This window comes from Argentina silus, assembly GCF_951799395.1.
Source record: "Argentina silus genome assembly, chromosome: 2".
In the NCBI taxonomy this organism is placed as follows: Eukaryota; Metazoa; Chordata; class Actinopteri; order Argentiniformes; family Argentinidae; genus Argentina; species Argentina silus.
Window position 1 is genome coordinate 25,136,643 of NC_139656.1, and position 25,411 is coordinate 25,162,053.

Here is a 25,411-nt window from a genome sequence, read left to right on the forward strand (position 1 = left end):
TTTACCACTCAATTCCAAATGTATTAGTCCTGGTCCAAGGTGAGCCGGAGTTAAATACCTTGCAGAATAGTTTTAGGCCCTCCCACTGGACATTGACAGCAATTGGCTTCAAACAGATAGCTTTCAACAGAAACTAGGTCCAGAGCTTAAGGCAGGATAGCCACAGCAAAATACAGCAAAACTACCAGCAACACACTGACTTGAAACAAGATTAAATTAATTTACTTAGACTGGACAGGCTTCAGCACTCAATTCTAAATGTATTGGCTAGTAAAGGTGTGTGTGTGTGTGTGTGTGTGTGTGTGTGTGTGTGTGTGTGTGTGTGTGTGTGTGTGTGTGTGTGTGTGTGTGTGTGTGTGTGTGTGTGTGTGTATCAGGACATCCTGGACTGGCGGACATCGCGGCAGTTCTTCTACTGGCGCCTGCGGCGTCTGCTGCTGGAGGACACAGTGAAGAGGAAGATCCAGGTGGCCAACAGCGAGCTGACGGACGGACAGATCCAGGCCATGCTGCGCCGCTGGTTTGTAGAGGCCGAGGGAGCCGTTAAGGTGAGCATCCATGTCTGTCCGTCCCCCCCAAAATCCCTCTCACCCTCCCCCAAAATCCCTCTCACCCTCCCCCAAATCCCCCCCATCCCCCCCAAAACCACCACTGCCCTTGTCAGAATCAGCATTGATACTGTCAGTCTGACCATGACGATCTGATCTGCATGCGGTTCCATTGGTCATTCGTCTTGTACTATATATTATATACACAATATATCTTTTACAGTATATCAACATTTATATAATGCTTTTATAAAACATTTATATAACGTTTTACAAGCAATAGTTTAAAAATCTATTCCAGTACATTCGACATTCAATTGTGATACAAGGTGATAATAGGTGTAGAGACGTCAACATGCAAAGGGAGATGTCCTTCCCAGACCAGGGATGGGTGTTGCTGGAGGGGTGACTAGAAACAGCCCCGCTCCTGAGGTAATGTGAGAGAGTATCTTTAGAAGCCGGGCGTCTTGTTACCTAATACATTACTCCAATCAGGGCCGGCTATCTTAAGCCACAATTAATCTGAGCCCTGGCACGTGCAGATAGGAGGGCGACACGCTGTTTCTTAATTAAAAGCAAACGGATTAAAAATGATTAATAAGGGCATTAAATGTTCTTGCGGACTACAAGCCGGAGCTCTCTTAAAACGGCGTGAGGCCATTAACGCCCCCCCAATCTTCCTAAGCCCCAGCCCGCCTTTGTTTGGGATCAGAAGACGGCGCCACTCATGAATATGGATTTCTTCTATCAGGTCCAGTCAAAAAGGCATCAGTCCACACCGCTTTGTAGCTCTCAGACTCTTTGACTTCACATATGAACATTGTTTTTTTTTTTTTCTTATTTATTCGGACCGCTTTCTTGATTTTGGTTCAAACGTACCGGTTCAAACGCACAAGGTTAGAAGAAGAAATGTTTGTAGTATTCTCCTGCACAGGACAAACCATTATTATTAATTTTTTTTTTTTTTTTTTTTTTTTTTTTTACAAATCAGGCGAAACTTTAGACTAATCATAATTCATGTTTTGGAATATATTTATTCTCTCTCTTCCTCTATCCCTCTCCCCCTCTCCCCTATCCCCTCCCTCTTTCTCCCTCTCTCTGCAGGCCTATCTGTGGGACAGTAATGAGGAGGTGGTGGAGTGGCTGGAGAAACAGCTGGCTGAGGAGGAGGGGGCCAGGTCTGTGGTAGATGAGAACATCAAGTACATCCGCAGGGACCACATCCTCAAGCAGATCCGCAGGTGAGACAGGCTGTTCATAACAGCCACCTCAGTGTGAACCGGCCTGTACGTGACCACTAATCAGCCACCTCAGCGCTACAATACTGTCTGTGTTTGTACAGAGGGAGATTCTCTGGTCATAACTATGTACGTAAATGGAGGTAGAAGGAGGATGGGCTCATTGTAATGCATGGAACAGAATGCATTCCATACATTACAATGAGCCCTCCACTGATGTAGGTGTTTGCACCAATTTGCCCAAAAATATTGTAACCTACTAATAATAATAATATTGTAATTCAACAGTGTGTTTACTAGTGCATCTGCCCAATCATGCTAACATCTCTCCCTCCCATGGTCTCTCTCTCTCTCTCTCTCTCTCTCTAGCCTGGTCCAAGCTAACCCGGAGGTTGCCATGGATTCCATCGTGTACATGACCCAGCACATCTCGCCCACCCAGCGTGCCGAGGTGGTGCGCATCCTATCCTCCATGGACGCCGCCACCCCCACCGCCACATAGGGGTTTGTCCTCGCTCCCCAGCCTGGCCCCACGTCGCCCCACTCAGACAGGAGCACCTCACCACGCTCGCGGCGCTCCTGCGGAGGAACTGAGCTGGAAACTGAGGCCGGAGGAGCCAACATGGCCGCCTGCGGAGGCTGCGATGTTACTAATGAAACTGTTGGCAATGATTCTAACGGTGGGGGAGTCGAGGACACATGGGGAGTTCGGGGACTGATGTCCGGGGTAATGCATTTACAAATGTCTTACATATGCGTGTTAGTGGTTATATATATGTATATGTATGTAAGTGCAATTGAAGAATGACAGACAAGCAGAGACCAGAAATATGAATATATACTTGATAACTTAGATAAAAATGGAGGCAAGTCTTCATTACCTCTGTGATCATGAAGAGTCTCTGTCCTATTGCACAGGAAAATGCATACCACAAAAGAATAGGGGAGGAAGGGGAGGGGGCACTTTTTTTCTTTTTCTTTTTCTTTTTCCTTTTTTTTTTTTCCTTTTTTTTCTATAAATAAAAGGGTGCTTGTTGGGTTTGAGTGTTTTGATGAAAATCTTGACAATAAAACGGCACCAGATTGCTGGGAGGGTTAATGATGGGGAGTTTTGCACACCTTTTGGAGCAAGCACTTAATGAATGATGAAACACTGGGAGCGTGGTGGGGCATTGTGAGGGGGGGGGGGTGAGTGGGTTGCCCTCGGGGGTTGGACAGAAGAGCCCGGCAGGGTGCAGGGAGAGGGCCCCATTCAGACCCTACCCACCCTCTGTGACCCTGGGGTGAGCCATGGGCAGTCAGCCACACAACAAAACCGCACAGACGCAGTCACACAAAACCCCAGCAGATAGAGCCACAGCTGTTACACACACGCACGCGAACACACATACACATACATACATACACACATACACACATACACACACAGAGAGCTTTGAATGCACCTTTCTCTTCTTTCACATACGTTGCATCCGGCTTCCATTTAGCAGTTTGCTCTTCAAATTTGACATACATACACACACACACACTTTCCATGATTTTGGTGATCTATGGGGTATATTTTTGACAATTATTGTGGCTTATTTCCACCAAAAATGAACTGTTAAATGTGTGAGTTTGTATAGTTTGTTCATTTTTAAAATGTAGAAAAATAATGTTAAACATTGAAGTGACTAATTTATTAAATGGCAATCATGTTAAACAGAACTAGGTACTACACTCTGGACTTATTCATACAGTATAATGTCAGATGTGACATTTTTTTATTTTGTAATTTCGAGTTCGCTGGCATGTTAACGTTACTTTAATCTGTGACGTCCTATACATGAAACATCTGATTATTAATGACGACTTTCCAAGGAGAAAATGAGAGTATTGTGTGAACTGTCCACTTGGGTATGCTAAATGTGGAATATAGGATTAACAGGGATGGAACCTGGGTACTGTAGTCTTCTGTAATGTCCACAACTGGGCACGACAGTCTCTTAATGGCAAAGTGATGGCGGCAAGGTCCGCTGGAGAGCCTCAACAATGTACTTTAAACATAATACTTGATTCAATTAAAAGGTCAAATGTAATTTTGCCTTGCTGAATTGGCAGGGATTGACAATGTCGGATGGCTTCCATGCACAGTGCTAGTTTTAAGTCTGTCTTATCTGTCTGTCTGTTATTGCTTGTAGTTCTGTTACTAACACAGTGATTGGCTGTTTAGGTAAAGAATGAGGAAGGAGAATGTGTTCAAATGTGATGAACTCTGGTAACCCCAAATTTAATAAAGTCTTAACTTGTGGCCGTCTGATGTTTGTATTTTCAATGTAGAGTAAAATGATGCATACGTATGGCAATATGAATATTATATAGCCTCCAACCTGTCTACAAAATGCAGTTCAACTGTACAAATTGAATGCATCTGAGTTATTTATTCACAGTTTATCCATTGATCTACATGATAGATTATCACACCATTGAATGCTTCAATAAGTATCATACAGTGGAGAGGTATTTTATGATTGTTTTAAAATGACATTCTCTCCTCTCATCCCTCAACTCGCATATGATCAAAGTAGCATTCTTTATTTCCCAAGCTTTTAAACTTCAACCGTCTTAAGAGGGATGAGACAGATCAAACAAATAGAGAGAGGGATCCATCTAATCCCTTTGTTTTATTCCTGTCTCTTACTTTAATACTGTCCCCTTGGCACTGTCAACTCTATTACTATCCTACCAACAAATATGTAAGACAAATTGAGTTGCAGGCACCCAATACCCATCACAATTACGGGAGGCCCAATAAGAAAATGACTCATTTGGCGGTATAATTGGAAATGCGCCTTGCCTGGTCTCTCCGGTCTCCCAGAGGGCTTTGCTCATTTGTGGAGGCACGCTAGGCTGGCTAATTCCTCCGCTAATCACTGACAAACTGCAGAATCAGGTCCTTCCTCTCCTACTGGAGCGGAGAGAAGGGGATTGTTTGGAGAAAGTTGGGAGAAATTGCTTTACGCCGGTTTTGGGCATGGCTGATTGTAAGCACGTTTTTTTTCCCACTCTCTTCCATAATAAGTTAACAAAAGAACAACAAAAACTCCATTATAATAAAATACATTTAATTACCAACAAATATGAAGTGGTGTGTTGACTTCCCTCCATTGGTCAGCACAATTATACATGACCTTTACATTCAAATAAAGCATAATAAATCAAGGATAATAGAAACAAGTTGGCAAAAAAAATGTTCTGTTCTCTCAAGGTATCTTTAAAAATGTGTGGCTGTTGAGGTACAAAAACAGCCAAGTCTCTTCAGGCCTAAGGAGCACAGTCCAACCCAGCCAAGTCCTCTTCAGTCTGAGCCCATCTCTAGACCGGCTCTGTTCACAGACCACGGGACAGGGAAGGACCGGACCACAGAAGGAGGTATGAGTGTCTTTAAGGTCCGGTCTGCGGTCCGGTCTGCGGTCCTTCCCTCTGGGTAGCTCAGACCATGTCACTCGGCTACCACACCATCAGTGTAGGAGTTCTTCCCAAATAGTGAACGGTATAATTCAGTCCTACACAACAAGGAAAGAAAGCAGAAAAAAAACAGTTTAGATAAGGGCAATCTGGGTCACTTTTGGGGGGTAAACAGCTGTGAGACGGAGCTGGAAAAATACAACCACTCGAATTCACAGACAGTGCTATATTTGGGGTTCTGATAGGGTAAGACAGTTTAACTAAGCTCATGAGCCTTTTCTGCATTGTATTCCTCAATAATCAATTGCTACATTTAATCATTAATTAAATGTCCAACAATGAATGTACCAAGATTGCCCTCTTGAACTGTAATAAGAAAAAGGGAACAGTTTGTACTAGCAGAATTCTGCCAAATAATTCCTGTCGGACTACGGGACCCATATGGCATTTTGTTATGAACATTACAATGTAAAAAGAGAGAAGGAAATCAGTGGAAGAGATGGAGAGAGATGAGAGGGAGAGAGAAAGAAAGGGAGAAGAGGGGACTCAATCATGCATCCGAGGCAAGAATAATTCCACATTCATGCATCTCAACGACTTGACGGTACTTGAGAGACAATGCCAGTGACCCAGTTGCAGGATTCCAATTAGGGGGGTATATGCAACAGTTGAGATGAGAAAGGGAGAGTCTTTATAGGGCCCCAGGCTGTCTGATTACAGCCTGAGCACAAGTGTCTGTGGCTATGACAACACACAGGCTGTACTCCAACTGTCGGGGCTAGAGACTCAGGAAAACTCATCTTCACTCCTCACTCCCCATCTCAGCTATTTCAGTCAGTCAACTGATGTCTGTTCAATTTTAAAAAGGGAGATTTCTGTGTGTTCGTACCTAATACATACACGCACTGTCCATCTAAGATATTTCCAACATCCATAATGAATTAAACTTTAGACTAATCATAATTCATGTTTTGGAATATATTTATTCTCTCTCTTCCTCTATCCCTCTCCCCTCCCTCTCTCTCTCTGCAGGCCTATCTGTGGGACAGTAATGAGGAGGTGGTGGAGTGGCTGGAGAAACAGCTGGCTGAGGAGGAGGGGGCCAGGTCTGTGGTAGATGAGAACATCAAGTACATCCGCAGGGACCACATCCTCTAGCAGATCCGCAGGTGGATGGATGTCGACAGGGAAAATCCATTAAAACGTCTTTAAGGCCTGTATCTGCATATGCGTCTGTGCGCACATGTGAAACAGACACTAGAGGGCAGTGTGTGGTGTCACCAGTAATGACAGTTCTCAGTTAATTGTGTTTTGGAGGGAGTCAAGTGAACCTGCAATGTCTGGTTAGTAAAGTGAATTCCGTAGTGTGAAAGTCACTGGGGGGGAAATCACCGCAGAACTTGAGGAGAAGCGATGCTGATCATCAGTATTCATTCAGGGAGGAATCCTACAGTCGCTGCAGATTCTGCGCGTAACTCTGCATGTTCCCTATTGACGTCAATACATGACATTACACGAATGTCCCATTTACACAAATGCAAATGTGCGCAGATCTCGCTTTAGGATTCCACCTGCAGTACCCATTGTGGTCTATACAGCTCTGTTCTAACCCGGGGAGGCTGGATACCATTCCTCATTCCATTCCATGCATTACAATGAGGCCGTCCTCCGATCCACAGGCCTGCCCTGGTTCTTACCTACCCTCTCTATAAGGGTACAGGGGTATAATCTGAATTTACAAACAGCAGATCATTCAAACATCCTACATAACACTTTAACAAATGTGTGTGTCCCAAGCAGCCCAACCAGCCAGGCTATGGGTCAACACTGTCCCGGGAGCTGTTTTATGCAGAGAAAGGCCAGGCCAGTGAGTTAAAGAGGGGGGCTGTGTTCCCCTTAGGGGGCATGGGGAGCCAGCCTGTCAGCCAGCAACAGGAGGGGCTTAATCCCCAATCCCCATTTGAAATGCACCACCAGGGTCAAGGATTACAATACACTCTGATCATCACCACGTTAATGCATACATTCTTATTCTGCCAGAGCTCGGTAAACATCGGCTTGGGAATACTGAGCACCAGGGTGACAGGGGAGGGGAGGGGAGAGAGAGAGAGAGGAGAGGCTGATTCAAGAACTCAAACTACAGACTGTGTCTGTCTCTGTGTGTGTGTGGCTGTGTGTGGCTGTCTGTCTGTGTCTGATGGAGAGTAGACAAGAGACAAGGGACCAAAGGGAAGCCGTGTGTGTAGTGTTTGAGATACAGCCTGCCTCAAAATCACATATCCTGTCTGTCTGCAGCCCGATCATGCCCGAGCAAAACATTAGCATGATGAATGTCTACCTGTCTGTACGTCTATCTACCGGTCGGTCTTACCCTCTAGAACACCTAAATGTGTGTGCGTGTGTGTATGTGTGCATACATGTATGAATGAATGAATGAATACTAGCGCACAAGAATGTGTTGATGCATACATCAGTGTGTGCACTGCAGACCAGGTGAAGGCCCTCCCCGCGCCCGCCCCCGCCCCCTCCCCCATCTCCCATCCCCACATTAACATTCATGGAGCCAGTGGAGCGTGGCGGGCTGCGTCCGTGAAGCCAGCGCTGAGATACGGCAGCAGGGGGGGGGACGGGCGCAGCACGGCGGAGGGAGGGAGGGGGGGAGGGAGGGAGGGAGAGGGTGAGGGGCATTCATTCACAAAGGTCACCTAGTGTGTGGCTCTCTCTGGGAAAGGTCAGTGGCCAGTCTGCTGCTATGGCCATACATCACCATTATTACTGTAGGCCATTGATTGGTATGGAAATGAGGCAGGCCCCCCTGCCCCTACATGCAGCAGGGGTGGCGGGATGGGGAAGGTCAGCCCATTGTGTACTGTGTGTTTAGAATGCCTGTCATCTCTCAGTAAACACAGACAAGCCTGCTCCACCTTCTGCTGTATGTACAGAGATGCACAGATAAGAGGGACTGAGAGAAACAGAGTGTGTGAGTGTGTGTGTGTGTGTGTGTGTGTGTGATGAGGCAGTCATTGGGCACATTTTTGTCAGGGGTGTGCAGAGTGAGTATGTCAGATCTATGAGTACGCTGGAAAGACAGGACACGGACACGCACACACACGGACACACGCGGACACGGACGGACACACCGGAAGCCTGTGACTGACGGACGCAGGATGAAGGAGGAAGCGATAGGTTGAAGAACAGGTCAATATCGACTTTTAAGTGCGAAAGTGCTCTACCTTACACTAGTAACAGGTCAATAATAAGCTACTCACCGTGCGTCATCATTCATGGAACTGTTGTCGATGGGGGCCATGAAATTCATCAGCTTACTGTGGATGTGAAACCTAGGGACACACAGAAGCAAACCCACCATCAGACTCAAAGAACACACACACACACGCACGCACGTACACACACGATAGTGGTTTGTCCATTAATAAATGTGAGTGTTTGTTTGTCTAGAGTGCCTGCATATACAAGATAAACACTGAGAAACACAATAGGCATAAATAAAAAAGCTGACCTTTCCACATAAATCGAGAGAACAACTAGCTTAATTGCCCTTTTTCACTGGCAAATGGTTTTATATGTATAAATACAAATTATCAATTGGAATGCTCAAAATATTTAATCAGACTGCATGGAAATGCAATTTACATTAACAGTCGAGGACGTTTTCTATAAAGAAAGATAATTGAAAAAAACTGAATGAATAGATAAACCAGCCTTAAAAGAAGCTAATTCTATTTTGTACAAATTAATAGTGGTGAATATATTTTGCCACTGGAGCGTACACCCCCACCCCCACCCCCCCCCCCCCCCCCGCGCCCCCGCGACAAAGAGGTTCAGAGCTTCTTTTACATTGGTTGCTAAATAATGTTCTCTCAAGCAGGCCTTTTGTATCTAACTGTCCTGCCTCATACTAAACACAGCCTCTTTATCCTCTCACATAACATGAAGTTGATTGAATGTGTGTAAAAAAGGAGGTATGGCACAAAACACTTCTGAGAGTTACAATGTGGGGGGGGGGGGGGGCAGGAGGCAGATAGAGGAGAAAGGCTTTATTTACATGAGTTGCTTTATAAGGCCTAGTTTATACCCTACAATGTGTATGCAATGAAATTAGCTACGCAAAATAGTGATTCCTGCATCCTTGCGCAGTGTGACAAATTTCAGGCTGTACGCTTCTGTGCATTGTGGGGACGCAGGAAGTACACGGGATCGCCGATTTCCTGTGTTGCCTGCGTACGTTGGGTACATTTGGCTTCGTGACCAAATACGTCGAATGTATCCCAAACTCACCTGACTTTGCGGCCCTTGCTGGCCTTGGTGTCCACTCTCTTCTTGATCTTACTGCGCAGCTTCTGGATGGCCAGCCATTGCCTGGAGGAGTGACAGAGGGGAGGAGGAGGAGGAGGAGGAGGAGGAGGAGGAGAGGTGAGAGCCACAGTCAGACAGACCCTGGGGGGGGGGGGGGGACCCCCAGACCTCTACACACCACAGGCATGGAACACTCACCTCCCCATAGCCACCTGGTCGTTAGGGTCCGACGCGTTGGTCTTGCGTTCGATGAGCTCTCGCAAGAGCTGAGGTGGACAGAGTGAGGCGGAGAGAGAGAGAGAGAGAGAGAGCAGAGGGTAAACATTCTAGAACACGGACATGAAAGTAGCTGCTGCTCCTACTTGCGTTTAACCAATCTGTGACGACACACAGCTCACACACACACACACACACACACACACACATCAGTGGAAATCGGAGGATAGGCTTCATTGTAATGCATGGAATCCTCCCATACCAGAGCTCGAACATTGACCCTTCATCTTCCCTCTATCAGTGCTGTCCCTGGGCTCAGAGCTCTCACTGTTTCATCTTTGCCAACCCCATTCATTCAATGGACCACAGAGGTGGCTCTCTCATTCTCTCTCTCTCTCTCTCTCTCTTCATCACCGGCAGCCAATGGCAGGCCCAGCACGCCCAGGTCTGGCAGACAGAGAGCTGCGGCTGGGCATCAGGCTCAGTTAGCAGAGACATCCAGAGGCCAGGACCTCCCTGACTACCCTCAGCACTGAACCTCAGAGGGGAATACAACTCCACTGGAAGTCACAGCGCAGATCATTCACTCTCATTCACTGACTTACACAATGTACGCCAACTACACACATTACAGACAGACACACACACACACACACACACACACACACACACACAGTAACACAGTACAAGCTGCACTTTCATTACTCATCCCCCCCCCCTCCTCCCCGAGATAACATCTTGACTGACTGGACCATTTTGTTTGAATCGGGCATTCTGTAGCCCCTCCCTGACCCCCATCAGCAGAGAATCTTCATTAATGTCCCCAATTAACCCCCTCCTACGCTCTCAGCATGGCCACCTTCCAGGCACAGAGAGAGGGAGGGAGGGAGAGAGAAGAGAGAGGGAGAGAAGGGAGGGAGAGAGAGAGGAAGGAGAGAGAGAGAGGAAGGAGGGAGCGCCAATACCGAAGGAGCTCAGACACCACATTCATATACACCACACGAAAAAGATATATACTTAAACATAGGTTAGGGTTCTGCATATCTTGCAGTTCTTTTTATTGAATATAAGTCTTCATAATATATTGGCAATACATAATGACTAACACCATGTGTGAGTGATCGCGCTGTTCATATACATTGTTAATGACTCTGACTCTCCACCACCGAAAGCTGTACCGCGCAGCGTGGAGGTGGTCTTTATGGCAAGTCGTAAGTATAGGAGTCAGCACACACGGGCGCGCGCACACACACACACACACACACACACACACACAGAGAGTCTGTGATTTATGGCATGCTCAGAGTTGCTGACTAAAAAAGTTTGGCTGAATGCAAACATCCGTCCGGTGCCGGGCTGTAAGCAGTGAGAGGTTAGCGACATTAAAATGCATGCATTACAGGAGCATTACTGGAGCATGGAGGGGCCAACTCCCACAGGAGAACCGTGCTCTCTCTCTCTCTCTCTCTATGTGTGTGTGCTGCATTTCCATAGGCCTCTAGACTGGGCTAGACTGGGATGTCCTCTGAAGGACAAAGCACTGCACAATAACAAGGACAGTCCTTGGGCTTCGACACCAACACCACGACCGCGCCATCATCACTCAAGTCTGGACGTTAGTGTGCCAACCAGATCAAGGGGAGGCTGGAGGGAGACGGGCTGGTTTGTAATGCATGGAATGGCCAATAAGAATAGGATCAGAACCTACACGCTCCACACTGACCACCACCCTCCTCCTCCATGTGGGAGGACTGTGGGAGATGGTTTCATTCGAAGAAAAGAAAAAAGGCAGAGAACTCACCTGGTGATAAAAATCATCGTCGTCAAAGATCTCCTCATCCAGGTCTTTGAGGTGCGTGTTGGCTTTCAGCAGCTGCTCAGTTACCTGGGGGAGAGAGAGAGAGGGGGGGGCAGGGAGCGGGGGGGAGGAAGAAAGAGAAAGAAAGAAAGAAAGAAAGAATGAGAAAGAAAGAAAGAAAATAGGGGGAAAGGGGGGAGAGAGAGAGAGGGGGGGGAGCAAGAAAAAGAAAGAAAGAAGGAAGAGAGAGAGAGAGAGAGAGAGACGTGTCATGTAGTAGTGCAGGAGGTGAAGCCATAAAGTCCAGATGTAACAGCCAAGATAAACAGGCTGCTCTCTAGATAAAGTGACACCTCTGGAGGAGAGAGAGAGGGATGGCTGGGCCCGGGCGTCTAATCTAAAGTGCTGAAACAACCGCGTCCGCGGGTAATGTATTAACCAACCCGCAAATGCCGCCTGCTTTGAATCATTTTGGGCTACATTTCAGGTTAATAAAGTTCAGATGCTGCAGTTGCTGGCTAGATTCAATTAAGATACAGGCCTAATGCATCTCACTCAGTTAATGCTGTAACAGCTTAATGCACCCCTGGATACAAACTGGGAGGTATCTGACTACAAGAGGAGTAGAGGTCTGTAGTGACAGCCCCCCCCGCCCCCCCCCCACCCCCAGCTCCCCGTGGTTGTAGTCATCCTTGCTTGTATGGAGAAAACTTACTTGCAGTGAAAAAGCAAGGCTAACACACATATTGTAGGCTAAATGCATGTGTCAGACACGAGGGCTGAGCCTCCCCGGCCTGCTTACGCCCCCCCGCCCATCTCACCTCTCCCTCCATGGTGGTGGTGGCTTCAGGGGCGGGGGCCACAGCCTCGGGCTTCCCCAGGACTCGGTACTCGGAGCGGCGGGTCTGGGTTCGTCGTAGCAGCCTGTCCTTGTCCATCAACACCTGCTCCACCTGGGTCAGGATGTTCCTGTCAAACGCCCCGAACCCCTGAGGTGAGGGGGAGAGGGAGAGAGAGAGAGAGGGAGCAGTCAGAAACCTGACCCCATTACTCTGATTACAAACATGGTGAAAAGGGATGCTTGGGGGTGACCCGACTCTGATGTCACCCCCATTTGACATTCAGATCTAAAACAATTACGGTAAAGGTTTAGGGTGAGGTAAGGGTTAGGGTTAAGGTTACAGTAAGGGTTAGGGGTTAAGGTAAGGGTTAGGGTTTAGTATAGGGTCGTCCCCAAGGATCCCACTTAGCATCTGCCATTAAAATATCACAATATCACCATCTACATGCACCAGTAGAACACATCTAATTGACAAACTAAAAAAAGAGACATCGGTTACAGTGTTTCCAAAAGAAAAGATGGACAGGCTCAACTTCACATCGTAAAAAATGAAGGGAAGTGATCACGGCTTTCATTGACATGTTAGCCTTTTGGTTTACGAGCGCAATGAAATTTCAGCACTGGGCAGGAGAGGTGTGCGTTGTAGGCACTGAGGGTGGTACCACTGTATGCACAGTGCATGCTGATGGAGAAGCACACACACACTACAGTGCTGACTGGTGGTGTGCAGCTGGTGCATGTGAACGTGTGTCCTTACTGGGTGTAGATAGAGAGAGAGAGAAAAGAGAGAGAGAGAAACAAGGTAGTTGCGAGTCAGAGGGGAGTAGGAGAGAGAAAGAGTAGAAGAGGGGGGGGAGAGAAAGGGAGAAAGAGCAAGAAAGAGAAAGAAAAAAAGAACGAGAAAGAAAGAAAAGAGGGGGAGAGAGAGAGAGAAGAGACAGAGAGAGAGAGAGACACACACAAGGTAGTTCTGAGTCGGTCCTGACCTTGCTGCTCTTCCCCGTGCTCAGCCTGGTCTTGTCGTGCCACTTCTGCAGCGTGGCGTCGCGGTACGGCTGGAAGGCGGCGAAGCGCTTGGCCATGAAGCCTGGGTACTCTGCCATTTCCAGCTTGCGTTTGGGAGGCCCCGTCTCCCCTCCCGACACCGCCGCTTGCTGCATCTCCTCCTCCTCCTCGCCGCTGCTGAGTATCTCCTCGTCCTCACTGTAGAAGAGAAACAAACACTTCAATTCTTCAGTCTTCAAGAGTCCTGCGGCTAAAAAAAAGAGTTAGCAACCGACAATGTCATTGTCATCTCTTCATTAGAAGCACCGCTACAAGGCAAACACACCGATTCCCTGGGCAGAGTTAGAGGAGAGTTCCATGCATAGATGATGAAATTATTATTATTATTATTATTATTATTATGAACATGATTAATTAATAACGGTGTTTCGTCTCTGTAGTTCCTTGTAGCCCATCCCTGCTGAGTTCTGGCCGGCTGTCGGACAGGAGAGGTAGTACTGACCTGTGGACTCCCCATGTTTTGCCCAGTGAGACAGGCCTGGTGTCTGGGTTCTGGTAGAGCAGCTGGTCCTGGAGCTCCAGCAGGGATCTCTGGAGAGCCTTCAGGGCTTTGTGGCCTTATTAAGACAGAGAGGACACACAGTCAGGATCACAGCTACTACAGTAAAGCACAGATATGGAGCCAGGGGGAACGAGGTTCGGGCCAAACATGCTGTGGCTTGGCTTCACATGGGTTTGGTAGAGTCTTCACAGAGGTTTGAAAAGTATGTCATTATTAGGTCTACTATTGATATAATATCAGTTATTATTTTTGGTTTAATATTTACTGAAGAGTGCTCAACTGTACGCTCCCACTAAACAGGAAAATGTGGTTTATCGCATCTGCGCAATTTAATCCCTCGATATCAGTAAGGAGGGGGCAGGGCACATATCAGAAGCACTAAAGTTATGCAAGATAACAATAAAAAAACATATCCCTCATAACTTTGCTTGTCCAACAAATCAACAGCATAGTAATTCACCCCAAGCATGACTGATTAAAATCTTTTCAAGCAGATCCGCCTTGGCTTTTGTTAGTCCACATCTTGTCAACATCCATTAAAACACGCCGCAAATTCTCGAAGACTTTGCCCTTTCAAATCACGGGGCGTAGGGAAAGAAAGGAGGTGGGGAACACTTATGATTCCGTCCTCTTCAACTTTAATCAAGAGTACACTGGCATGCCGGAGCCTCCTCCCTCCCTTTCATCATAATGGGCCGCTCAAAATTCAGGAGGCAGGCTCCACATCAATCACTCGCCAGATTTGAGTCCAATGCAATAAATATGCAAATGAGGAGAAGCCAGTGTCTCGTAGCTTTGAGATCAGCGCGAGAAAAAAAGAAAGAAAAAAAACTGTATTAATTGCCCATGGCCAGAGGAATCCTATTACTGTGGGCATTGATTATAAAATTGTGTGAGTGATTTTCATGAGGGAGGTGGACTACCATGCCTGGAGCAAAAAAAAAAAAAAGAAAATAGCATTCGAGAATCGGCCAAATCGGTCAGGTTTAAACAATAATAAGAGAAAGGCAAAATAGCAGTTCCGCATAGGATTCCACTGTGAAAAATCTTAACTACTCCGGTTCTTTCTTCAATGGAAAGACTTGAATGTTTCTCTGTTTAACCTTCCTATGGGTATTACACTGATAATTGTTACAGACAGCCATGCTTGCATATCATTATCGTCACATTTGTTTTAATTGTTTTATAACTCATCATAAAGTGAACCAGTTATTATTTTCTTATCTAATTTCGCTGACTTTGATAAATACCATCTAGTGTATTTATGTTTATCAATGTACCATACTGAGAGATTTGTGTCAATGTCAAGATGAAAATGGAAAATCTAAACATTTGCCACGGTTAAAGAAATATATAATAAACTGAACCGTATCACTGCACTGGCCCCAGCAAAACAAATCCAAAACAAACAAGCATGTTTCAAGCGTGTATTTTAAGTATCCTTTTTACACACTTCTGATCAGAGAATATCAAATACATTTTGTTCAACATTTGCGTACAGTATGCATAGATAAATGGTTTTGAAACAGTACAACGCGAAGTTGAAATTGATATTAATTTCCTGTTTGAGTCTGCTGTATCACCTTCTGTCATGCATGAAGCTATTCCAAACAATGAGCCAGGTGGTATTCATCAGCAACGCATCATCTACATCAGGCGGGTGATTAGGCTAGTAGGTGTTGTAAAAGAAAACAAACCGTCTAAAAAAATAAAACAAGAGCGAAACAAGGAACTTACTATTCTTCAACGCACTGGCATACTCTGCTCCGCCCCTCTTCTTGAACTCTGGGAAGGTCTGTGGTTGTGGGAGTTGATTGGCTGTCACAAGAGCTTTCTGCATTTTAATTCGCCCCTCGAGTAGCTGGTCCCAAAGAACTGTGGACAACAAAAAGAGTTTATCAAATAAGGTCATGAATTAATTCATGACCTTATTTGACATTAAAAGAAGAGTGTTGCCTCAGCCATTTGAGTACAACAATACACACATGAAAATTATGGAGGATTTAAAAAAATAAATAATGTAATATGCTGTTTATATAGTTGGGTCCTATTAAATGCTTGGCAAAGGCCTGTAGAGACAAATATAGGCATAGCAGTGACACAAGTCAGAAATACTTACCAAGTTGGTCTTTAACAGCCTTCCCTTTCTCCACCTGTTCATCTACTTTTTCTTTCGAGAAGGTCATCACAGCTCCAACATCTTCATCCTCCATCTTGTCCTCCTCATCCTCTTCCTCTGAGCCATCCTCGTCTTCCTCGCTCTCTCCATCGTCCTCACCACTTTCATCATCCCCTTCACTCTCCCCAAGGTCATCCATACCCGCTGTTAGCTTCTTGAAGTCTGTCTCAGCGGGAAACGTGATGTCAGTCCCCTTCAGCTTCGACACCAAGGTTTTCATCTGGGCTATGCCATTCTCCATCTCTTCATCATCCTCCTCATCCTCCTCATCTTCATCTCCATCTTCATCTTCAGCCTCTCCATCCTCCAGGTCATCACCATCGTCACCTTCCTCCTCCTCTTCTTCTTCCTCCTCCTCCTCATCATCATCTTCGTCATCATCCTCTCCTAAAGGACCACATTTCACAATTCAATCATAATACCAAGATTCCATCTCTTTTCAGACAATAAATTAAGATATGCATGACTAGCCGCTACAGTACAACTGTGAAATGGCTAAGATTATACCATCAACCCAACGAGGCTCATGCACAGAGGTAAGGCAAATAAAGCTTGAGATGTCCTCCCACCCAACGCCTGAATAACAGTAGGGTGGTGTGTGTGCAGCGAGTGTACACAACAGCTTTAAGCTGCAATCAGTTGTCTACTAGGTTTAAATTGATTAGCTGGCCTCATGTTTGACTTGCAAATCTCTGCCTTAATCAAGGCATCTTGTTCGGATAAACAGGGATTAGCTTGATTAACAAGCATAGCAATTTCTCAGTTTAACAACCAGAAAACAGGCCACTTAAACAAGTAAGCTACTCGATGTTTCACATACTCATTGTTATGAACTAAAAGAATCCATACCATGACACAGCACACAGGATGAAGGGTGTAGCCTGGTTCACCATCAACTATGGCATACAAATAAATTACGACTCTCAATCTTCAACTTGATGTTTACAAAAGGTGCCCCTTTCAAAACCACAAGAGGGCAGAATTCTACAGATGTCCGATTTCTATCTACCTTCTCAAATGATGGGGCCCTGATTGGATGACTCTGAAACAGGCTCACCAACCCTGTCCCTCACGTCCAGAAGGTAACAACAAATATCTAATGTGATTGGATAAATGAACACAGGGCACTTGAAATAATGACTTATTTCCTCTTCCATTGTAAAAAAAATAATAATAATTAAACATGCTTGCATCAACTTACCAGAACCTGGGGGCGCTTAGTAGCGTAGCACACTAATGCGCTTCCCACATAATCGCAAGGTTCCTGGTTCAATTCCGACCCTCGACCTATCTTGCATGTCATCCCTCCTCTCTCTCCCATCCTTCCTGTCAATCTCTACTGTCTCTATCCCAATAAAGCAGGAATGCCCTAAAAACATATTATACAACAAACAAAAAAAACTTACCAGAACCTGCAATCTCCTTCTGCAGCTCTTTACGAGTGGTGGCCTTGCCCAGGTAGCGACGGTCTGTGTCGGACAGCAGAGTTATAGCACGCTTACGCAGCCCACTCAAAGCAACGCCATCTTCAACTTCATCATCACCCTCATCAAACTTTTCTTCCACCTTGGCTTTGGTCTCTGAAACGAAAGGAACACAATCAGTGAGCGGTTGATACTGTACAGTAGGATCAAAAACATGCGTAAAGCGCGCATATCTGATGCTTAATCGGCGTGAAGTGGCAATAGCAAAAGGTAGAAAGTAAATTCTAGGAGTTCACTTCTCAGAATATATAAGACAAGTTAGATGATACCTGGTGGTAACAGTTAGACCATATACACAAGACATTTGTCCTGGTACAGGGCAAAGTTATATGATTAACCATAAACTGACGGGTTCAGATGTTACACCCTAATCCAAACCCTAACTATAGCTCGAACCCCAATCTATTGTATGCATCCTAACTTTGCTGCTGTCCGCAACCAAACTCTGACCCATAGCCTACGCCTAACCCTACCCACTCAACCCTAGCTGAATAACACAGTGAAGGGGATGGAGGGTCACCATGTGCCTGCGCTCTTTCCCACAGCCATCATGTTCGTGTTGCATCTTCAACAGCAGTACAAATCACATCAACAAACTTTTCCAGCAAAGGTTATAATGCCAATGGCAAGAATATAGCCAGCTGTACAAAAATCATACAACACTGAGCTTACAGGCAGTACCGGTCGCTAATGTCGTAAAATGTGTGAAGTGAAGATCCAGCCCATATGATATGGCTAGCCGGAGACAACTGACACATTGACAATTTGTCTCCGTATGGACACTCCTCATATGAAGACTAGTGAATATCTGAGTTGTCTACTATGGCAACAGCTTGATGTGTATTAGTACAGTATATTTCTATCCTCCTAGCCTAGAGGAAGGACAGCTAACTAGCTAGCCCACGTTAACTAGCTAGATGGCTTTGCAGGCACGTGAGTTGATACAACTGAAATCGCAATCAAAATGTGATAATATTGTAGACGATACACCATACCTTCATCGTGATCATCCTCCGGGTCTGTAAACTTAGGCAAAGGATTTAATAAGTCTTCGAGCTGCTGTGATATCGGGCCAGCCATCGTTCAGAACTCAACACGCTTCTTTCTCTTACGTCACCAAGAGGCGACATTAGAAATAGAAATAGAAGAGGTAGAAGCTACAGCGCAATTTGAAGCTCTGCAACATTGTCTGCCACGGGGGAGGAAAATAATTGGCAAATCTGCGGTTTGAAATTAGGATTATCAAAATAATTAAATGAGATAGTGCTGTGTATAACTCTGCCTGAATACGATCAGATTGTTTATGTAGTATACAGAAGTCTGAATGAACCATAATTTCCTAGCCTATTTATGTTGAATAACAACAGTTTATTAACCAATAATCCAGTTATAATGGAGTGCAAGTCAAGTTTACTGTATGCTACCGTAAACCACACAAGTAAAAAAGTTATAATCTCGAGCACAGAAGCCGTTTCTATGTGTTCTATTTCTAGGATTGCAATGTCACACTGTGGCAGAGAACCAGACGGATATGGCTGCTTCCCACACTCAGAATTCTACTGTAGTCTATTTGGTACATGTGAGAAATAAACAAAACAAAAAGTACTTTTCTAATTGCAAATAATCTCACCAAACATACATGGCCCTTATGTAGTCTAACCACTTACCTGGTGATGGAGAGCTGAAGACAATGTGAGAAGGTGGCATATATTGTCCATGCATGACTGCATGAGTGATATTGTCATTTGTAACCTACTGTACCAGGACCTCCAAGTATACAGTGTTTATGTCGTCATACTGTATGCCTACACTGTTTTTGGGTGAACAATTAGTGTAGGCTACTGCTCAGAAATGAAGCAGCATTGACATAAGCTATTTTCTAAAAGTGAAGAACAGCAGTGACATAACACGGGTTGTACAGAACACCTAACCTATCTTGTCCTATATCATAAAAAAACTAGAAATTGTTTCAATATGTTTTATTATACAGTGAATGGTCTAATACGCACTGGAGGTCACATAAGCTTGTTTATCAGAACAATAGAGTACATCACATAAGAGTTGATATTTCAAGAACATAGCAGCTGCTGGTAGCATATTCGACCATTAATGTTTAATCATTTGGATTTTCATGTAAAGACACACAAAAAAAAGCTTTTTTGATTGTGGTTGGTTCAGTGATCTGCATGAATTCTTTCCACAATAGACATCCTCATTAAAACTAGAATTGAACACATTCTGGTAAAATGCTACAACATGTTTTTTGTAGTAGACATTATGTTCAGCAATTGGTGGTGCAAAGCACTTACAACATTGTGCTTCCATTCTTATTTGGCAACTGTCTATTTGTGTTTTTACATTTTTTTTCAAAGTTAACACAATATAATACAAACTAGCACAGTGAGGAACCACGACCATAATATAAATAGAATAGATACAAAAGTTTGGTTTGTTGCTTGAAAGATTTTCTCCAGAATCAAGAGGTTTCAAACAATGCTGATATTCAAACCCCTGAAGTACTGTAAATACTGTAAATATATATACGTAAACAGTTGACTGTTCTATGTCCACCTCAAACCATTGTCCAATTTTTAGAAGGTTGACTTCTTCTTAAAATTCAAGTTATTTTCTATCAAATAAAGGGCTATACAACTTTTTAAAGTTTTCCTTTTGAAGGCAAACTCACTAGGATTTGGCAAAACACTGAAATATACAGAGAAAAAATATGAAATGAGATGTACGTTTTGAAATAAACACAATAACCAAAGCCATCAGACAAGCTAGTGGTCAAAAAGAGTTTACGTGTTGATATAGTAGACCCTCAAAAAACAAATAGGTCTGGTGAATGCTCACGTATTCACCACAAATAGGCCCCAAGACTTCTTCGAGGTCCACAGCCCCATCCTGCTATTACTGCTGCTATCGTATTTCTAAATAAAACTGCAACATCAATACAACAATAAAGGTAGTTGGACACAATTAATAAATAAAATATGTTTAAATAATTACTTGATTAATAAATACATAAATTAAAAAAATGAATAAATTAAATAGATACATAAATAATATGAATAAAAAGGAATATTCTTTCAGGACTTCCTTTGCTTCCAAAGTCATTATGGTTAGCCCATGGCTTCAGTGTCCTCCTGGCTACCAGACAGTGCCTTCACTCATCTCTGAGGAAGGGTGTGACAGTTGGTTGCTGTATCCGCTGCCATTGAGGGAGAGTGAGGTGAAGGGCGTGCCTGGGCCACACATCTCGCTGGAGATGCTGTGCATTGACCCGGGTCCGTTGGGCTCTGGGCTAGGTGAGTCCGATGGATGGTGAGATATGATGTCAGTGAAACACTGCACCTCACCGGACGAGTGGTGCCCAGGATGGTGATGGTCCATGCTCCCTAAAGGGGTGCCAGCGGGGCCAGAGGAGGGCACAAAACCTAGCTCCCCTGGAGTCTGGGCCTGAGATGATGGAGGGCCCTGGGCGTAGTACTCATAATTCCCCCCAGCGCCATAGTATTCACTCTGATAATCTGAAAAACATAAACATAAGAGTCATTATGAGACATAAATTGCGGCGACAAAAAAACATTACCTAAAGCTTTCTTTCTAACCTTTATTTGACATTTGAATCACAAAGGAGGACAAAGTCATTACATTTCCAGATGTTTAGAAGATGCATTTGCCACTGGGGGATAATAGTTATTCTGCTGTAATTTCACTAATGAGGTAGGCCTACACATGCTTATCTGAGCATCCATGTTGACGTTCTTTCTCACTTCAATAGTCCTGTACAGTGTTTATTACTTATTTATAATTGTTCATTCGTTTTAATACTGTCTAATACCTCTTTAATAGTTTATAATAGGCTATCTCTTAGGCTTTCGCACCGCATGCAAGTAGGCTACATAATTGGTTGAATTTGACCTCCAGTTTAATTTACCAAGACGTTTTCCAACCCAAAATCAATGCACTTACAGATATGGACGCATTAAAATGATATCAGTCTGCTTAAATATTGTTCAGCTCATTTTAATGAAATGCATGTTTCAATGATGCATCTATTCTGCATAATTTTGAAAACACGTTATTGTATGAACCGCGGCCAGTGTTAGGTGGTAGAACAACATACCTCCATAGTAAGAGAAATGGCCGTTGGGGATAAGCTCCCCTGGTTCGAGTCGGTCCACAAGAGTCCTCATTCTCCTAGGACTACGGAAAAACGCGTGCCGCCTCGCCCCTAGTGCGCTGAGCTGCTTCATGCGCCGCTCCTTAGACCTCCGGTTCTGGAACCATACCTGCAGAGCACAAATCAAAAGAGCGGGCTGAGATGGGGCATCACAACGGAACGATAAATAATAGAAACATTCAATAGTCTGCAACGTCGGCTAAATGTCTGGTGTTGCAACAAAAAAAAAGAAAACTAAATGTGTGCATGATCTCGAGGTTCCATTAAGGGACATGATGTGTTTGTAAGAGCGATGTGTTTGGTAGGCCCTACGTGTACTTGATGACGGCTCAAATTCACTGGTCTTTAACACAGTGTTTTATCTGCTTTGTGGATACAAAATAATCGTGTATAGAACTCAAATTGATCGGACGTATACGCTTAGGCTGTAGCCTATGTGAGTTAGAAGTAGGCCCTACCCTACTTTATCAACTAAAGGGTATAGACCTATGCTCCTCATTTACATGTTTCCATAGGCCTATAGGCTACGTGATTTATTCGAATACATTTTCCACATCATAGACCAATATAGTTATAGGCCATGCAGAGCCAAATAATTGTAAAAAGCATCAGCTTCAACCAACTCAATAAGAAAACAGTATGCCTAAACTCTTAAGACTTGCATGTATAGACCTATGCACGATGTAAGAAGAACAACAAGTTGCCAAACATTACGTATTATGGTAAATAGACTTGCCTGGATCACTCTCATGTTGAGCCCTGTCTCCTGGGCCAGTTGTTCTCGAATGTGTCTGGTGGGCTTCGGCGTCGCCGCGAAAGCTGCTTTGAGGAGTTCCAGTTGCTTGGCTTTGATGGTGGTTCGCGGTCCGCGTCGTTTTCCACCTAGGTTCTGCTCGTCGTTTTCATTGTTGCCCGCCTCTTTATCGGATAAATTAGCTATTTCCGAATCTTTACCGTCATCCTGTGGGTCTTGGGAATCTGGAGACAAACTTGGGTCACTGCAAGTCGTGACTGTCACATAAGAAAAACAAAATGAAATGATGTTACATACAAATGTATTCTTTAGCCTCTATGTTGTGCTATTAATGGTAGACAAAAACATGAACCCTGCGACAATAAATTGAATATCAAATTATTATTATATTTATTATTAGTAGTATGATTATTAGCCTATTATTATTATTATTATTATTATTATTGTTATTATTATTGGAATATCTAGCCTACATTATTATTAGCAATGATAGTAGGCATAATGTTGTTACTATTATTGTTATAGCGTAATAATTGCTAGCCTACTAGGCCTACTACTATTAGGCCTATGGTGGTGGTAATAATAACATTTAGTCTGCTTAACCAAATTATAATAACATACCCAACTACCAATGAATGATAATCCTTAATAGTGATTATATTATTGCTAAATTAGTTTTTATCGTTATCAACATTGTTGTTAAGTTTACTGTTATCATTGATAGGCCTATATCAACATAATTATTTGCGACGTAAAAAATGCCTTTTCATAAATGGAACATGGAGTCTGAAATATGAAACGGCCAAAAATACGTGATTCACAAATCAAAAGGCTAATTAAAGCACAATGGGACAGTAAACTATGGTTGTTCAAGCCTGATTCTTACCTGAGAGGAGGGTTGTGTCCTTCCCGTTGCTGCTTAGGTAATCGTCTTTACAAACAAACTTAAATTCATCTAGAATGTATAGTTCCTCTCCGGTTGACAACTGTTTATTACACATCATACAAGTGAAGCAGTTCAGGTGGAACACTTTGCTCTTTGCCCTCCGAACCAAATCGTTGGGGGAGATCCCTTGGGCGCAGCCTCCACACTTTGTGCCAAATCTCCTTAAAAAAAAAAAAAAGGAAGACAACATTTAAATGTTTACATTTTTCACATTTAGCAGACGCTTTTATCAAAAGCGACTTACAACAAGTACATTTGTCTAAAGTAAGTGAATTATCTATACATCGGTCATCATAAGAAAAATCTATGCTAGGACCAGGGGCCATTGGCAAAAAGTACCACTAGAAAAACAAGACAACTGGAGAACAGAAAGTAGGCATGTGGCTGATATAAAGCTATAATATTATGCTGAGGCTAGATACAGCAAGGGGTTTGGGCAATCGTTTGAAGATAAAATAGATGCCGATGATCAGGTCCTGAATTGAATAGGGTTCAATTTCCGTTACTTTTTCTTTTAAAATTACTTTTATAGTAAGTGTGGACCGAAAATTATACAGAAATTAGGCCAGCATGAGATAATGTCTCATCTCAATTATGTGAGTGTTTATAAGTCTTACACTTATTTTAAAGCAATTCATTAGAACATCAGAAATAGCCCTAGAATGAAGTAATCCTGGAAAATAAATAAAGGGGAAATTATTTAATAAATGTTAGAGGTTTTTTTTTCCAGGACAGGCCACACGACATGATGTTGAATGGAGATTGTATTTTTTTTTTTTTTAAACAATCACATTTTTAGGCTTATGAAATTACAGCCTTGCCTATCTTGAAAATAACAAAGAGCCTGCTGAATGTAACTGTGCTGCTTATTTATGTAAATAGTGTGTATTCAAATTGTTAACAAACGCGTGTGTATTGGAGGTCTGTGATTATACTGTGGGTTTTCTCAAGCTGATTTATTATTCAAATCCATTTAGCACATTTTAACTCGAGTCTCAGCAAACAAACGCGTCTGCAGCGACTGATTGAACTGAGGCGGGATACACTTCCGTCAAGAATCCTGGAATAATTCTCATCCCCGCGGCTTGTCTGGCAGCCTTTCCTTGTAAACAAAGGACGATTTCCTTGAATCCGTCACAGAACATGGTGATATATGCTTTTAATGTATCAGCTTGTGGTGGATAGCTCATAATCTGGGAATTCTCCCTCAGGTTTGTTTAGTCTAATTTACGTCGCTCATCTAAGGAACATATTGTATTATCCAGTACTTCCCACAGGCCTATTGCACAACAAACAACAATAGATTCAGTTTGTAACACAATTGTATAATTGTGTAGAGTAGTTTAAAAAACCCTGTATTTTTTAGTCTACAGGTACAGGCCTATGGTTCTGTGCATGGTAACTACCAAATTAAACAGCCAATGAGCAGAGTATTTTCTGCACAACAAAACAAGAAACAGTCTTAACTCGTGCTCAGATGGGCTTACCTAAAAAAGTCGTTTTTGCAGTACAGTCTCCCTTCCCGTGAAAAACATTTTTCTGTCAAATTGCATTTACATTCACAGCATTGGACGCACTTGATGTGCCACGGTCTGTCCAGAACATTGAGTAAAAATCTGTCCAGAATAGGCCTTTCGCAGCCGGCACAGTGAACCATTTTTCTTTAGATATTTCCAGCAATCCCAAGGTTGAATGTCTTCCCTTTTTGTCCCAAAGCGGTGTGTCTCCGGAGTCGCTTTGGTGACCTCAAGAACCTGCTCCGATCCACTCCTTCGATCTAGGGGATGCAGTTCCTCCAGAGGAATCTCTTACGAATGGTTTAGCATCATCATATCCTTGAGCTCAAATAGGCTATTTCATTTCTCTCCCATGCACAGGACAAAATACGAA

At 43.8% G+C, this 25,411-nt stretch overlaps 3 protein-coding genes across 4 annotated transcripts in view; 1 reads left to right on the plus strand and 2 right to left on the minus strand.

Annotated features, from left to right (window-relative positions):
* Positions 1–4,075, plus strand: part of acaca (acetyl-CoA carboxylase alpha) — a 49,848-nt gene extending 45,773 nt beyond the window's left edge. For both annotated transcript variants that reach the window (XM_083697551.1, XM_083697552.1), the window contains exons 53-55: positions 378–548; positions 1,653–1,789; positions 2,156–4,075. In XM_083697551.1, the coding sequence (XP_083553677.1) occupies positions 378–548; positions 1,653–1,789; positions 2,156–2,288 (441 nt within the window). In that variant the 3' untranslated portion in view covers positions 2,289–4,075. The remainder of the gene's footprint in view (positions 1–377; positions 549–1,652; positions 1,790–2,155) is intronic.
* A 285-nt stretch (positions 4,076–4,360) lies between these two features.
* aatf (apoptosis antagonizing transcription factor) lies at positions 4,361–18,741 on the minus strand. Its single transcript, XM_083665485.1, has 12 exons — positions 18,631–18,741; positions 17,558–17,731; positions 16,092–16,538; positions 15,710–15,847; positions 13,913–14,027; positions 13,392–13,608; positions 12,386–12,553; positions 11,568–11,651; positions 9,749–9,816; positions 9,533–9,613; positions 8,503–8,574; positions 4,361–5,331 (listed from the first exon to the last, which is right to left on the minus strand). Exons 1-12 carry the CDS (start codon positions 18,713–18,715, stop codon positions 5,268–5,270), a joined length of 1,713 nt encoding a protein of 570 aa, XP_083521611.1. The 5' UTR covers positions 18,716–18,741; the 3' UTR covers positions 4,361–5,267.
* A 2,044-nt stretch (positions 18,742–20,785) lies between these two features.
* LOC310815827 (LIM/homeobox protein Lhx1-like) lies at positions 20,786–25,178 on the minus strand (the record flags this gene model as incomplete). Its single annotated transcript, XM_083685764.1, has 5 exons — positions 20,786–21,165; positions 21,765–21,930; positions 22,558–22,832; positions 23,462–23,682; positions 25,009–25,178. 5 exons carry the CDS (start codon positions 25,176–25,178, stop codon positions 20,786–20,788), a joined length of 1,212 nt encoding a protein of 403 aa, XP_083541890.1.
* Between the last annotated feature and the right edge of the window lie 233 nt (positions 25,179–25,411).